Source organism: Rutilus rutilus (genome assembly GCF_951802725.1).
Source record: "Rutilus rutilus genome assembly, chromosome: 25".
In the NCBI taxonomy this organism is placed as follows: domain Eukaryota; kingdom Metazoa; phylum Chordata; class Actinopteri; order Cypriniformes; family Leuciscidae; genus Rutilus; species Rutilus rutilus.
In genome coordinates, this window is record NC_140229.1 from 27,135,244 (window position 1) to 27,147,443 (window position 12,200).

The window sequence follows — 12,200 nt, forward strand, 5'->3', positions numbered from 1 at the left end:
ACACATCACTCCTGTACACTACACATCACACCTGTACACTACTCCTGAACACTACACATCACACCTGAACACTACACCTGAACACTACACATCACACCTGTACACTACTCCTGAACACTACACATCACACCTGAACACTACACCTGAACACTACACATCACACCTGTAGTTTTCACAGATGGAGTAGATCGAGTCCATCAACACCCCTAAAGCTTCACCGTCCTGTAGCTCGTCCTGGGTCGACATTTCATTCAGTAACGTTACGCAGTTTTGATTTACATGCTGTATGTTTTGTTTGTTGTTTGTTACAACAATTAATGTTGATAATTGTTATTTTACATATGCATCTGCTTGTTTCTGCTTGTTTCTGCTTCTTCTTCATCGACTGTGTTTTGAGCAGGAGATTCTGCGCTCTTTCAGAAGGTGTCATAACATTTTCTTTTAGGATCCAATTCTCACTATTAACTAGTTGCTTATTATCATGCATATTACTAGGATTTTGTCTGTTTATTAGTACTTATAAAGCACATATTAATGTTTTATTCTGCATGACCCATATTCTACATCCCATAATCCACCCAATACCTAAACTTAACAACTACCTTACTAACTATTAATAATCAGCAATTAGGAGTTTATTGAGGCAAAAGTCGTAGTTAATAGTTTGTTAATAGTTAGAATTGGACCCTAAAACTAAAGTGTGACCACATATGGTCATGAAAGTACAGTATACTGTCTTTATACACTTAAGTGGCCTTTTATCATTGATATTATATTATCTGCAAGTAAAATAAATAAATAAATACTCCTTTGAAGTATACATGTTCACATTCAATACAATAAAGCACACTTCTTTTTTCACAAATGAAAAAATGAATTGGATCATATACAGTGATGCAGTAAATGTGATTCATCAGATCAGTTGTCTGCTCTTTTTCTCTTCCCTAACTTTCAATTGTTTCACTCAGTGTCTTTTATCACCTGGCGAATGTTTTGTAGATGTCTGAAGTTCACACATATGAAAATGATCCACAAACACATCACAGATCGTGATAGTTACGATACTTTTTGTCTGCTGTGTTATTTTTTTATCATTTCAAAATGGAACAAACTTCTTTTTGTCAAATGTTTTGGTTGTATCTTTCTTTACAATAAATAACCCTTGCTTTGATATTTTGTTCTCTAATGCAATGACATTCCAACAACTTATTGGTTTTTGTAGAGAATTGAGATGTGTGTAAAGCATATGAAGCACGTTAAAGTGTGCAGTGATCAGGAGAGAGGGTGATGGCATGTTTTTGAGTAATCTCAGATGTCTGCTCATTAGCTTTCAAATGCTCATTAAGCTCTCAAACAGAGGAGGAAAACACACAGAAAGATGTGTGTTATGTGGACGACTGGGAAATCAGACGCTGCTCAGAGGGGAATGTGATTTCCACACGCTCTGCTCAGACACAAACACACGCATCAGTGTGTGTGTGTGTGTGTGTGTGTGTGTGGGTGGTGTTAATGAGACTCTGAAGGTGATCGTTAGGAAAACCCAGTTCAGCTCTCCACAGATTCAAACATCTCTCTGTCGGTGAGCACTATTTCTGCTCCATGATTATATACAAATTAAAAAACAGACTATTAGAGATTATTAATATATGATGCTTCAGATTCAGAAGAATCCGCCATCATGTGACGTTCACACATCCAGCCGATGAGCCGCTGCTGGCGTAGCGTTTCCGGTCTCGCTGACCTTGTCCATGTGCATTGTAATATAAGACTGATGTGCATCTCACCAATATCATTATGCAGCAGAGACTCATGGGACGTCTGTTCTCAGGAGTGTATCATATATTCGCTGTACCCACAATGCCTTTGGCAATCCATTCAAAGCCTGTTACCATCCACCAAACAAGGTCATGAAAAGACACATGCGATATCTGCATATTCATGAGGTTTCTTAGCTAAATTTCCTGCAGTTAGTCCAGGGCCTTCAGAGGGCCAAATCACATGTGGACATATAAAGGCTCCACAAGATATGACAAAGTAGAAATGATGTGCACAAGAAGTGTGAAATCCACCATCAGACACCTCGATATCTCTGAAAGACTGTTGTTATCAGTTTCAGATCTACATGCCAAAAAACACCAGGAAAATAGGTAAAGTGACCAACCACAGTTATCTTGTTTTTACTGGATGTTTAAGGGCAACTTGATCTGAAATAAATGAAAATAAAAAACATATCAGCAGAATATGGGTTAATGACTTAAAGGAGTGTGTACTATAGAGAAAACTCTTCTGGACAAATCTCGGCCAAGTTCAAATGTCCTCTTTGTATTCGTGCTGGTCTCATTTTCTAGAAAAGTTTACATTTAAAATATATGTGAGTGAAGACATCTTAATCATTTTTTTAAAGTGTGTATGTGTGTGTGTGAGTGTGTGTTTAAGATTATTAAATATCAATCACTCCTAAACATCATCTCAGAATTAGGTTATCAGAGCTGACTACTTGTGTTCAAATTTGGCAGTTTAGGACACACACACACACACACACACACACACACACACACACACAAACGGCCAGCAAAGTACTGTGCTCTGTCTGCTACCCTAGGCCGCTGTCATATGGCGGAGATGGTGTTACTTGTACCCATAACAACTGAGTGACACTTAATATTGTGAAGATCTGCTGTATGACACTGGGCCATGATTATGTACATGTATTTGACTGCATCTATAGTATTTATGTCCATGTAAATCATTTCTTTTAAGTGGATTTAAATAAATAGTTAAAATGCGTGTGTGTGTGTGTGTGTGTTTGTGTGTGTGTGTGTGCGTGTGCGTGCGTGTGTGCGTGCATGTGGGTGTGCGTGAGTGTGTGTGTGTGTGTGTGTGTGTGTGTGTCTGTCTAACAATGTGCAACTGTGTGCTGCTCAAAATTTGACAGGAAAAATTGTTGCAAATGATGTTGATGAAAAACTTTCAGCTAAAATCTAACGCAAGGACATTTGTGAGGCGGAAGCTGTTCACTCAAAGACTTTAAGGACAGATGTCCAGCATATATTATCAGAAGACTATAATTTATGTGCTGAGTCACTGGATCGAACGGGCCATTAGAGGGTTCTGTTCGGGACGGCACCGTTACCTTCCTCATAACTGCCAGATGCCACTTCATTCCAGCGTAATTAAATCAGAGATGTTTGCCTCAGCTGGTCTCTCTCCATTACAGTAATGAATTCATCAACCCCCCCATTTCACAATCACATCTCTATACACTGTTTGGATTTAGATTTGGATTTGGTGAATGGAAGGGGTTAATAACACTCTGTGATCAATGCGATGTGAATTATGAAAATTAAACTTTACCTTCATGCTAGACTAAATGCAACACAGCTCTTCTGAGATCCTGCGAAGGGCTTGATGGAGAAAGAGAACTCATTGTGGTGTTTGAAACACGTTGTCGCCGTGTCCTGGGGTGCTGTGTGTGTGTGTGTGTGTGAGACTGGTGCTGAGACTTTATGAGCTTCATGAAACAGTTCAAACCACGTTCAGATGGGCCTCATGGGACAGGGAACGCCTGAGACACAGCTAATAAAAGATGATGTATGCTTACATGCTGCATGCTATTATAGCACATTATCCCCATTGCCAATTCACATTTATCTGCACAGGTAAAGATGCATTATAATTTGGGTTACTCTCACACACACTCACACACCAGACACGTGTCAAAGCAGCCGGAGCAACTTTACTCTATTTACGGATATGACGGGACAGGCACAGATGAGAGATGTTTGTACGCAATATCCCACGAAAACCATCCTAACATGTCTAAAATATAAACACTATAATAGACTTACCATAGTGAATCAGGGTAAGACAAAAACATGTTTTGGAAGAAAGATTGATGATGTATTGACTAAAAAAAAAGTTACATAGTGTACCTTTAAGAAAATATTTTTTACGTGTGTTTTGTAAAATGGATCCTTGAAACCAGTTGAGAAGAACTATGATAGTGTATTGCCTGTTTGAAGACACCAAAAAATAGAAGTAATCAAACATATTGGCATTTACATCACATGGCCAATAAAACACAACAGTGGCTGCAATTAAAAAGACGAAACCTTTGCTGTCTAGATTATAACAATCCATAAGACATTCATTATTGGAGGTAAAAGGCGTCTCTGCGACGGGTGGAGCTCATCTACTGAAAGCGGGGCGTGAACTCTCTGTGAACCTCATCACATGATGACATGAACAGCTTCACAGATTATTGCTTAATTAAAACAGAAAGAGTGAAACCAACAGTAAGTGTTCTCGAAACATGAAAACTGATAACTGATATCAAAATCACAGCACAGAAAGAAGTCTTATTTCGTTGATAAGTAATAAATCGTCTACATTATGTCTTCGAGACCTGATGGCAATGGTGATGAGAACACGTGAAGCGAGTCTGTGACATCATAAGGAAGACATTTTAAAAGGTTGGCGAGACACGTAGCACTGATCGATAAAGCCATCAGGAGTCCATGGGAAGTTATTCATACATTATTTAATAGTTCACAGAGCTGTGCATTTATTAGCAGCACGCTTTACGGGATAGAGACCTATGGCTTATGTATGTTTACTATCATGTACAGTACTTAGTGCTATGCACCATTTCACTGTCTACTAGCATAAGCTAATGTGTTCATCAATACTGTATCACAGAACAGCACAGATTTAGGCTAAACCCCAACCCTAACCCATTTCCTTACATTTGATAAAAAAAATCAGAATCCTAAAATATACAACAAAAGACCCAGCCATCCAAACTATAATGCCTCTGATCACTGATCCCAGGGAAAATGTACGGACCTCCAGTGCTGTTACCACACATTGTCAGCACTGTAGACAGACCCAGCCTGATTCCTGGCTTTAGTCCCACTGAAATACTGCAGTTAGATCTGAATCATCAGTCGTTCGCACAAGGCATCCTAAAATATATACGAGAGTGAAGACAGATAGCGCTGCCTATCTATAATCCAGGTCAGCAGTGAGCTCTGATGTCGAGAGGCTGAATTGTACCTGAGCTCAAACACACTAGACCCAGTCAAATGACAAATTCAGAGTCAATCTTTTTCTTCTCCATTCTGTCACTGGTGGAGATTTGGTTCCTTGCCAATGTCGCCTTTTTTGCCTTTGTCGCCATTGGCTTGCTTAGTTGGGGACATTTAATTTAATATTCAACAATATTATTGATCTGCCTGCATTAACACCATTATATGAGAACTGAACTGAGCTGGACGATGACATCACAGTTTTCTCCAGAGTGGTTATATATATATACTAAATTAAGAACTTTTTTTTACAACAAAAATGAACCATCACTGAACTTTCTTAAGCTGGACTGTGACGCTATTTTCTTCTAGACACAAACTTTGGTGCATTATTTTCCTGTTATCACTGTAAAGCTGCTTTGAAACAATCTGTATTGTAAAAAGTGCTATATAAATAAAGCTGACTTGACTTGACATGACAAGCAGACTGATGAAGCTGTGACTTCTGTCTGATGCTGAAGGAGAACTGTGTGAAAGACCTTGCTATCCTCCATGTACTGGTGCTTTGAGGAGCTCATATCAACACACTGATCTGAAGAACCTTCATCAGGAACTTAGTTCATCTCCAAATAACTATTTAGCAAACTAAGATTCCCATACTGTACATGTGCAAAAATCGTTCTTGATGGTTTATTTGCTAAACTACCAAATGTGAAAAAGTTTACAAATCTCACATTAACACTAATCTAGTAAAGGCAGCATTGTGACACAGACAGCATGTGTACCAGTATTCAGAACCATTACAGTAATCCAGCACTGTGAGAATCAAGTCAATATTCCTCAACACAATCCTCTAAAACAATATGCAAACAACTGCAGCTTGGCACATACAATTGACAAAATTCACTATTTTCCACTTACAAGCTCACATCCTACTGAGAGATCAGTGTTCATTGTTTCCCATTAAACAGCAAAAAGCCCTCTGTATTTGGGAATATTGTGCAGTAAAGCACAATTTCTATTTAACAAACTATTGAAAAAACTTCTTTTCATAGAATCATGGGCTTTTGAGTGCTAATGCACAGTACATGTAATGGATCAGTACAACGAAGGACGTAAAATGATGTGAATTGCATGGTTAGAAGAACATACAAGCATCACACATATGCATTTGCCTCTCATTATATTTCTGTCCTGATCTTTCATTTCACAAAATGCGTGATGTATTTAGGGTGACCACCCGTCCCGCGTAGCGCGTGCGCGCACAGCGTTTGAAGCCCAATTCACGCGTCACGCAAATTGAGACCGTGTCACGCATAATCTATGCTTGCTCAAAAAAAAGTTGGTCGCTCTATATACTCGAGCCCCAAGCAGACAAACGAACATTACTTGACATTTCAGCACGCTATTGTTGCCACACTAACCCCTCAGTTGAACTGCTGACTAGGTTGTCAACTTTTTCGTTGTTGTCATGACAGCGCACGCACGCGCATACCAGACACACTGGGAAGGAAGGAACTTTTAGATGCGCGCTTTCCAATTCGAAAAATTCGAGAAAGAGACTGTCTGAGAGGCAACGCCATCATCAATTAAAAAGAGAAGGTGTGAGTACAAGAAACAAGAATGGGGAAATTAATATTTGTGGCTGAAAGGTGTTGAGGGGGATACCGAGAGGGTTTTTTGTGACCTTTGCAAAACGTCCTTCTCAATCGGACATGGAGGGAGGAATAGGCTACGAGGTCAATCGTATTTTTTTTTTTTTATACTTTTTTTAAATTGTTCCTGTGGTGTTGAGCAACTACAATTCCTGTTAATCCTATACATTTATATTATAATTTATTAATTTATTTAAAGTAAATAAATTGTAATGAAAAATAAATAAAATTAAATAGTAAATCTTAAGTGGAAGTACATCTGTCAATTCATTGAATGTTCATTTATTTAGAAAAAAAAAATACACATTGGTTGGCCTATTCATGAGCATACATCAAAAATTACACGTTTAGGAGAATAGGGCATTATTAATACTATGCAAGGTGGTATGTGCTAGAAATGGGTAAACCACTATCAGTGAGTCTGCCAGTGGGGCACCGCCGCGCCAGGCAGTGTCCCACATTGTCCCTCAGAAACATACCCATTGTCCCCCCTTGGGCTTATTAGCAGGTGGTCACCCTAGATGTATTTCATCAGGCTCAGAATCACTTTAACTAAAGCTTCCTTGTTAGTCAGCTGATCTGCTGTCTGTTATTGATTTAGACTGAAATGTCCACAAAAACGATTGCATTTCCATTTCAGACCCAGACGATTGATCCCAGTGCTTGCAGTGGGAGGGTCTTTGAGCTTCCCAGCAGCACTTGATCCCAGCAAACTGAGCATCCGCAGCCTAATGAAGCACAGCGCTGGGGTGAAGCGAGGTTATGAAGATCGAGGCATGGAAGATCCACCACATCGAAATTATAATTATTATAATTTAACACAAATTAAAAATGTTAAATAGGGGATAGATATACAATCCCTTGTACTGTTGTGTACATTGATTATACTGTAGTACGGTAGTACATTTCCAGCCAAAAAATGTCCTGCACAACTCTGTTTTCATTCTCATATTAAATACTGTGTCCACCCTGACACCACATTCTCCATTACAAATATTTCTCCATCACATGTAAGGCTAGAAGTGTGATTTAAAGATCAAAGACATCCGGCAGCTCTTAATTCTGTAATAGCAGCTGTCTTAACCTCAGACAGATGAGGTGAGATAATGCAATCTTTTAAATGGATTAAAGTAGAAATCTCAGTTCCAGAGAACTGAAGGGCTTGGCTCTATATTTGCATAATGACCTGCAGACATTCTCAGCATCGCTATCAGGCTGGCTTCAGGAAACTTCTCTCAGGATGACAGTGCATCGCTGCACACTGCTAAAAGTGGCAGAGCTGATCAAAAAAAAAAAAAAACACTGGGGAGAAAAAAGGAAAGGGAAGGAGATCCAAGATCCGAGAGTGGAAGCCTGGCAGTCCTCCAGGCATTATAATTCTTCAAGCTCTCAAAGTCACGGTGGAGAGCAGATAGTATTACTGGCGATCATCTTTCTGTGGAAGGGTATCGGCTAGTCTGTGTGGAGACTCTGACCTTGAGATGGAGCAGAGCCAATAGGAAGTGTCCTCCTCACTGCAGCAACACTGCATTATCACACACTCGTGTGCCGACGCCACTCCTGCGCGCTGGTCATAGTGTTCGGATTTTACACAGTAATTGACAGGCAGCTTCAAAGGGGCGTCTGCGTCACTATCAGCGCCCATCTCGGGTTAGTTATGCTTTCAGGGCTTAGTCACAGGAGTGTGCGGCACGGCCGACAAGATACAACACGTCTGCTTACTATACTACATCCTACACATCCGACTCTTACCTCACGGGGAAACAAGTTGCTTAACAATTTATGTTCTTTGATCCTGTATGAACGGACTGTCAGGGGTACACACATAACCTTTTTCATTATTCAAGGCAGAGACTGCATAACTAGACCTAAACTTAAACTTTTAGCATTTTCATGCCCCCCATAGTGAACACAGAGTGTACTTACATGTCTTTGGAACAATTTCGTTAGATTCCAGAGTTGGATATTGGTTTGCACTGGTGGCATTCTGGACAGGTTTGAAGGTGCTCTTGGGTTTGGGTGGAGACACAGAGTTGATGTGAACAGTCACTGCTGCAGTGGGCGTTAAAACAGCCGCTTTAGACGAGGAGACCTCGACGGGGCCGGCCGTGGACCCCCCCTCCACAAACACCTTGGGCTGTCCTGGGACAGACGGGCTGGCCGTGGAAGCGGAGACTGATACCGGATTCTGAGTAAAGTCCGAGTTTATTACAGGATCGTGTCCTATGCGTTTGAGATCAAGGTGGGTGGGTGGCTCGTATTCAAAGATCTTGTCCACGAAGACCCACTTGAGGCCGGCGGTGCAGAGAGCCAGGCTCAGCAAGCAGGCCAGGATAGGCAAGATGCAGATCTTCTCCGAGCGCACGCAGTTACTCACGCGCTCCAGATCCAGGCACACACAGCAAGCCAAAGGCACGCATCCCGAAGGACCTTGCTCGCCGTCTCCCGGCACGTCCTCCTCCGCCTCCTCGGGCGTCTCTTTCGTGGAGACCTCGGACAGCGCTTCTGAAGGAGCCTCTTGAGACGCGAGCCCGGCCGAGATGTCCTCCGACTGCATCTCTCCCTCCGGTTCTGTGTGTCAGGATCAGACGAGCAGCAGAGCTCGCTCTACTGCCTCATGAAGTGATCTCTCCATTATCAGGAGAGGGGGAAGGGACTCGGACACGATGCTCAACTGACTGACTAACCTCGTTACTAAAGAGGAAGACTTCTAATTTCTGTCGCCCAGGTCGCGCTCACGGTCTCCACAGGAGCAGGAGGAAAAACACCGGCAGCGAGGCTATAAATAAGGCATGTGTTCGGGAAGCAGTGTGTGTGAGCACCCCGGGGAGGATCCGCCTCAGAGCGAGTCGAGAGGTCCGGAGAGAGTTAAGTGCTCACCTGGGGGCAGGACTGAGTCTGAAACGCCCGAATCATCCGCAGGCTGCAGGTGTGTGTCCCATCAAAGCACCGGCTCCTTGGAGCAAAAGCCGGTCGTTACAGGCTTGCACGCAGAGGCACACGGAAGGAAGAGGAGATCGGAGTGAAGATTACACACACCCCTTCCTACACCCCTCCTCTTTCTCTCTCTCCGTATCCATCACACACGCTCTGTCTGGTGGCTCTCTCCTCTCACACTACGAACACAAAGCAGAGAGTCGGGCAAGTCTGCACTTGATCCAATTAGGAAGAACGGCAGCGAATGAGACAGTCTCTCTCTCTCTCTCTCTCTCTCTCTCTCTCTCTCTCTCTCTCTCTCTCTCTCTCTCTCTCTCTCTCTCTCTCTCTCTCATTGATTCTGCTGTGGATGAGGATAGAGTTGTATCACACACACACACTGATGGGACGCTTTCTCAGGGGAATATGCTGCTATTCTTTCTATCAGTGCTCGAGTGATATGTTTTTTTTTTTTAATGGCTAATAACCAATACTTTATCTATAAGGCAGGGTGGGCGATGGTAGACACAATTACAATATATATGCATGAGTAGGTAGTTAGACTTTTTTTTTAAGATTTCTGGTTACAATTGATATGAATGTATGAGATAAAATGTGTATTTAAGTGCTGTACTTCGTTTATGTAACAATGACACTGTAAAATAGTGTTACCGAATTTTTTTTAAACGACAAATATTCATAGCTTTCATTAAATCAATATGAGCCTGCATGCATAATAATTATAACATAATTCAAAAACTGTTGTTTAAAATGGTTTTAGATAAAGCATTTTATACCACACAACATTTCATCAACTTTCCAAATGATAATAATATTTCATATTACAAATTTGGGGAGATCTGAAGTCTATTGCTTAAACTTTTGGCAGATTTTAAGATTTTAAGTATAATCTTTACTTAAAAAACACTGCAGATAATAACAGCGCTGATAATAAATGAGAAGAAAACATGAATGGATGTTAAAATTGGATAAATTTTATATGGATGATAAATTGATTTGTTTGAGTAATGTGTGTATATATTCAGTTTGCCCTTTACTGTGGTATAATCACATTTGCCTCCACATGCTGCAGGAACGCTGACTCAGGGGCCGAGGGATCGCAGGCGGGCCAGAACCCCCATCCAGGACCAATAAATACTGAATGAGGAACAGACTCCAGAGGGAATACTGTGCGGCCACACCGGAAATCAGTGTGCTTTCATTTAATGAGGCGTTTTCTTTACACGTCAGCTGTGCTAACACACAATGTAAGAACAAGGGCTTTACTAATGAACTGTTTTTGTCACTATTATGTAGTTCAAGTCGTTCAGTACTAATCTTTCATTGCCATTAGATTCATTTGCTTCCGTGATCTCAAATTGAAGCCAATTTCACAGTTAACAGTGTGATTTAACTTGAAGGCCATTAAATAATATGGGAGCGTTAAAGTGATTATATACTGTAACAAAAGGCTGAATGATGCTCAATATGAAACATGCTAAATAATACAAAGATAAAACAGGCTAATAAATTAAGGCACATTGAAACTAAACTTCTAAGCCTCAGTTTTGTTTCAGTTAAGCTTAAGAAGTTTTTTTTTTTTAATGAATTTTAATTTTATTTAACATTTTCATGACATTGTACCCCTAGAAAATTACTTTTGATCATATTTATCATCAGATTTTCATCACTATAATACAAAAACGTATTAAAATCAGCTTAAATGAAACGTACAATAAACAAACCTATTCGTTTTTTTGCTTTACAGTGTTCAGAATTTAAGGAGGTAAAATGTGCAACATCATCAGAAAAATGTCACAAAAAATGTCCTTTTCTTTGTGCAAAACATATTTTTTGTTTTAATTTTGGGGTAAAATATGACTTGACAGGTTTCATTTTCATTCACCTGTTTGAAACATGAGGGTCTCCAAATCTTGACCCAGACAGAGGCCATCTGTGTGACAGATTAGTCAGATTCAGATTCAGACTCATCCTTGGCATCATCGCTGTCTGTGTACGTTTCTGAATGATGTTTAAATGATGACGTTCAAACTCACTCTTTTACGTACACAAATACACACATTGCTTTCCACCAGCATTAACTAAGCCGTCCCACACTGACGTGGACGGATGACTTGTTACCATTATCAGATGAGCTGGGATTAGTGACCACACAACACGTGGCATCGAGCAAGAGCCCCCGCAGGGGTAAACGAAGCAGATACTGAGGGCTTTAAGTCCCCTCAGGCCTGTTAAGCTGTCCCACGTCTCATTGCCATTAGGCTGGGAATCAAATGTACACGAGGTGTGTGTATGCGGCGGGGTCATAAGGTCAGGTCAACAGTCGTGACCCCTCAACTCTCACAGCAGAGAGGAAGTGGACTCGCATTATATGGACAGATGCTAATGTCCTACTCAGGAACAACTGAAGAGAAAGTCATGCACATTCCTTATTAAAAGAATGTTTAACATGTTTCCAAACACAGTTTAGAGACCGCTGTGACGTGAAACCGCTACTGTAACACCAGATCTGCTTGGTGAAGGAGGACACCAGTGATTCAGAAAGCTACTTCTTAAAATAATCTACCCCATAGGACTAGGA

At 40.9% G+C, this 12,200-nt stretch overlaps 1 protein-coding gene across 10 annotated transcripts in view; it reads right to left on the reverse strand.

Annotated features, from left to right (window-relative positions):
* Window positions 1-12,200, reverse strand: part of nrg1 (neuregulin 1) — an 80,691-nt gene that overhangs the window by 26,771 nt on the left and 41,720 nt on the right. Inside the window, exon 1 of one of the 10 annotated variants that reach the window (XM_084401333.1) lies at window positions 8,609-9,802. The exons of 8 other annotated variants lie outside the window; for them this stretch is intronic. In XM_084401333.1, coding sequence (XP_084257459.1) covers window positions 8,609-9,239 — 631 coding nt within the window. In that variant the 5' untranslated portion in view covers window positions 9,240-9,802. Of the gene's footprint in view, window positions 1-8,608; window positions 9,803-12,200 lie in introns of those variants that run through there. One more of the 10 variants, XM_084401334.1, reaches the window with a different exon arrangement.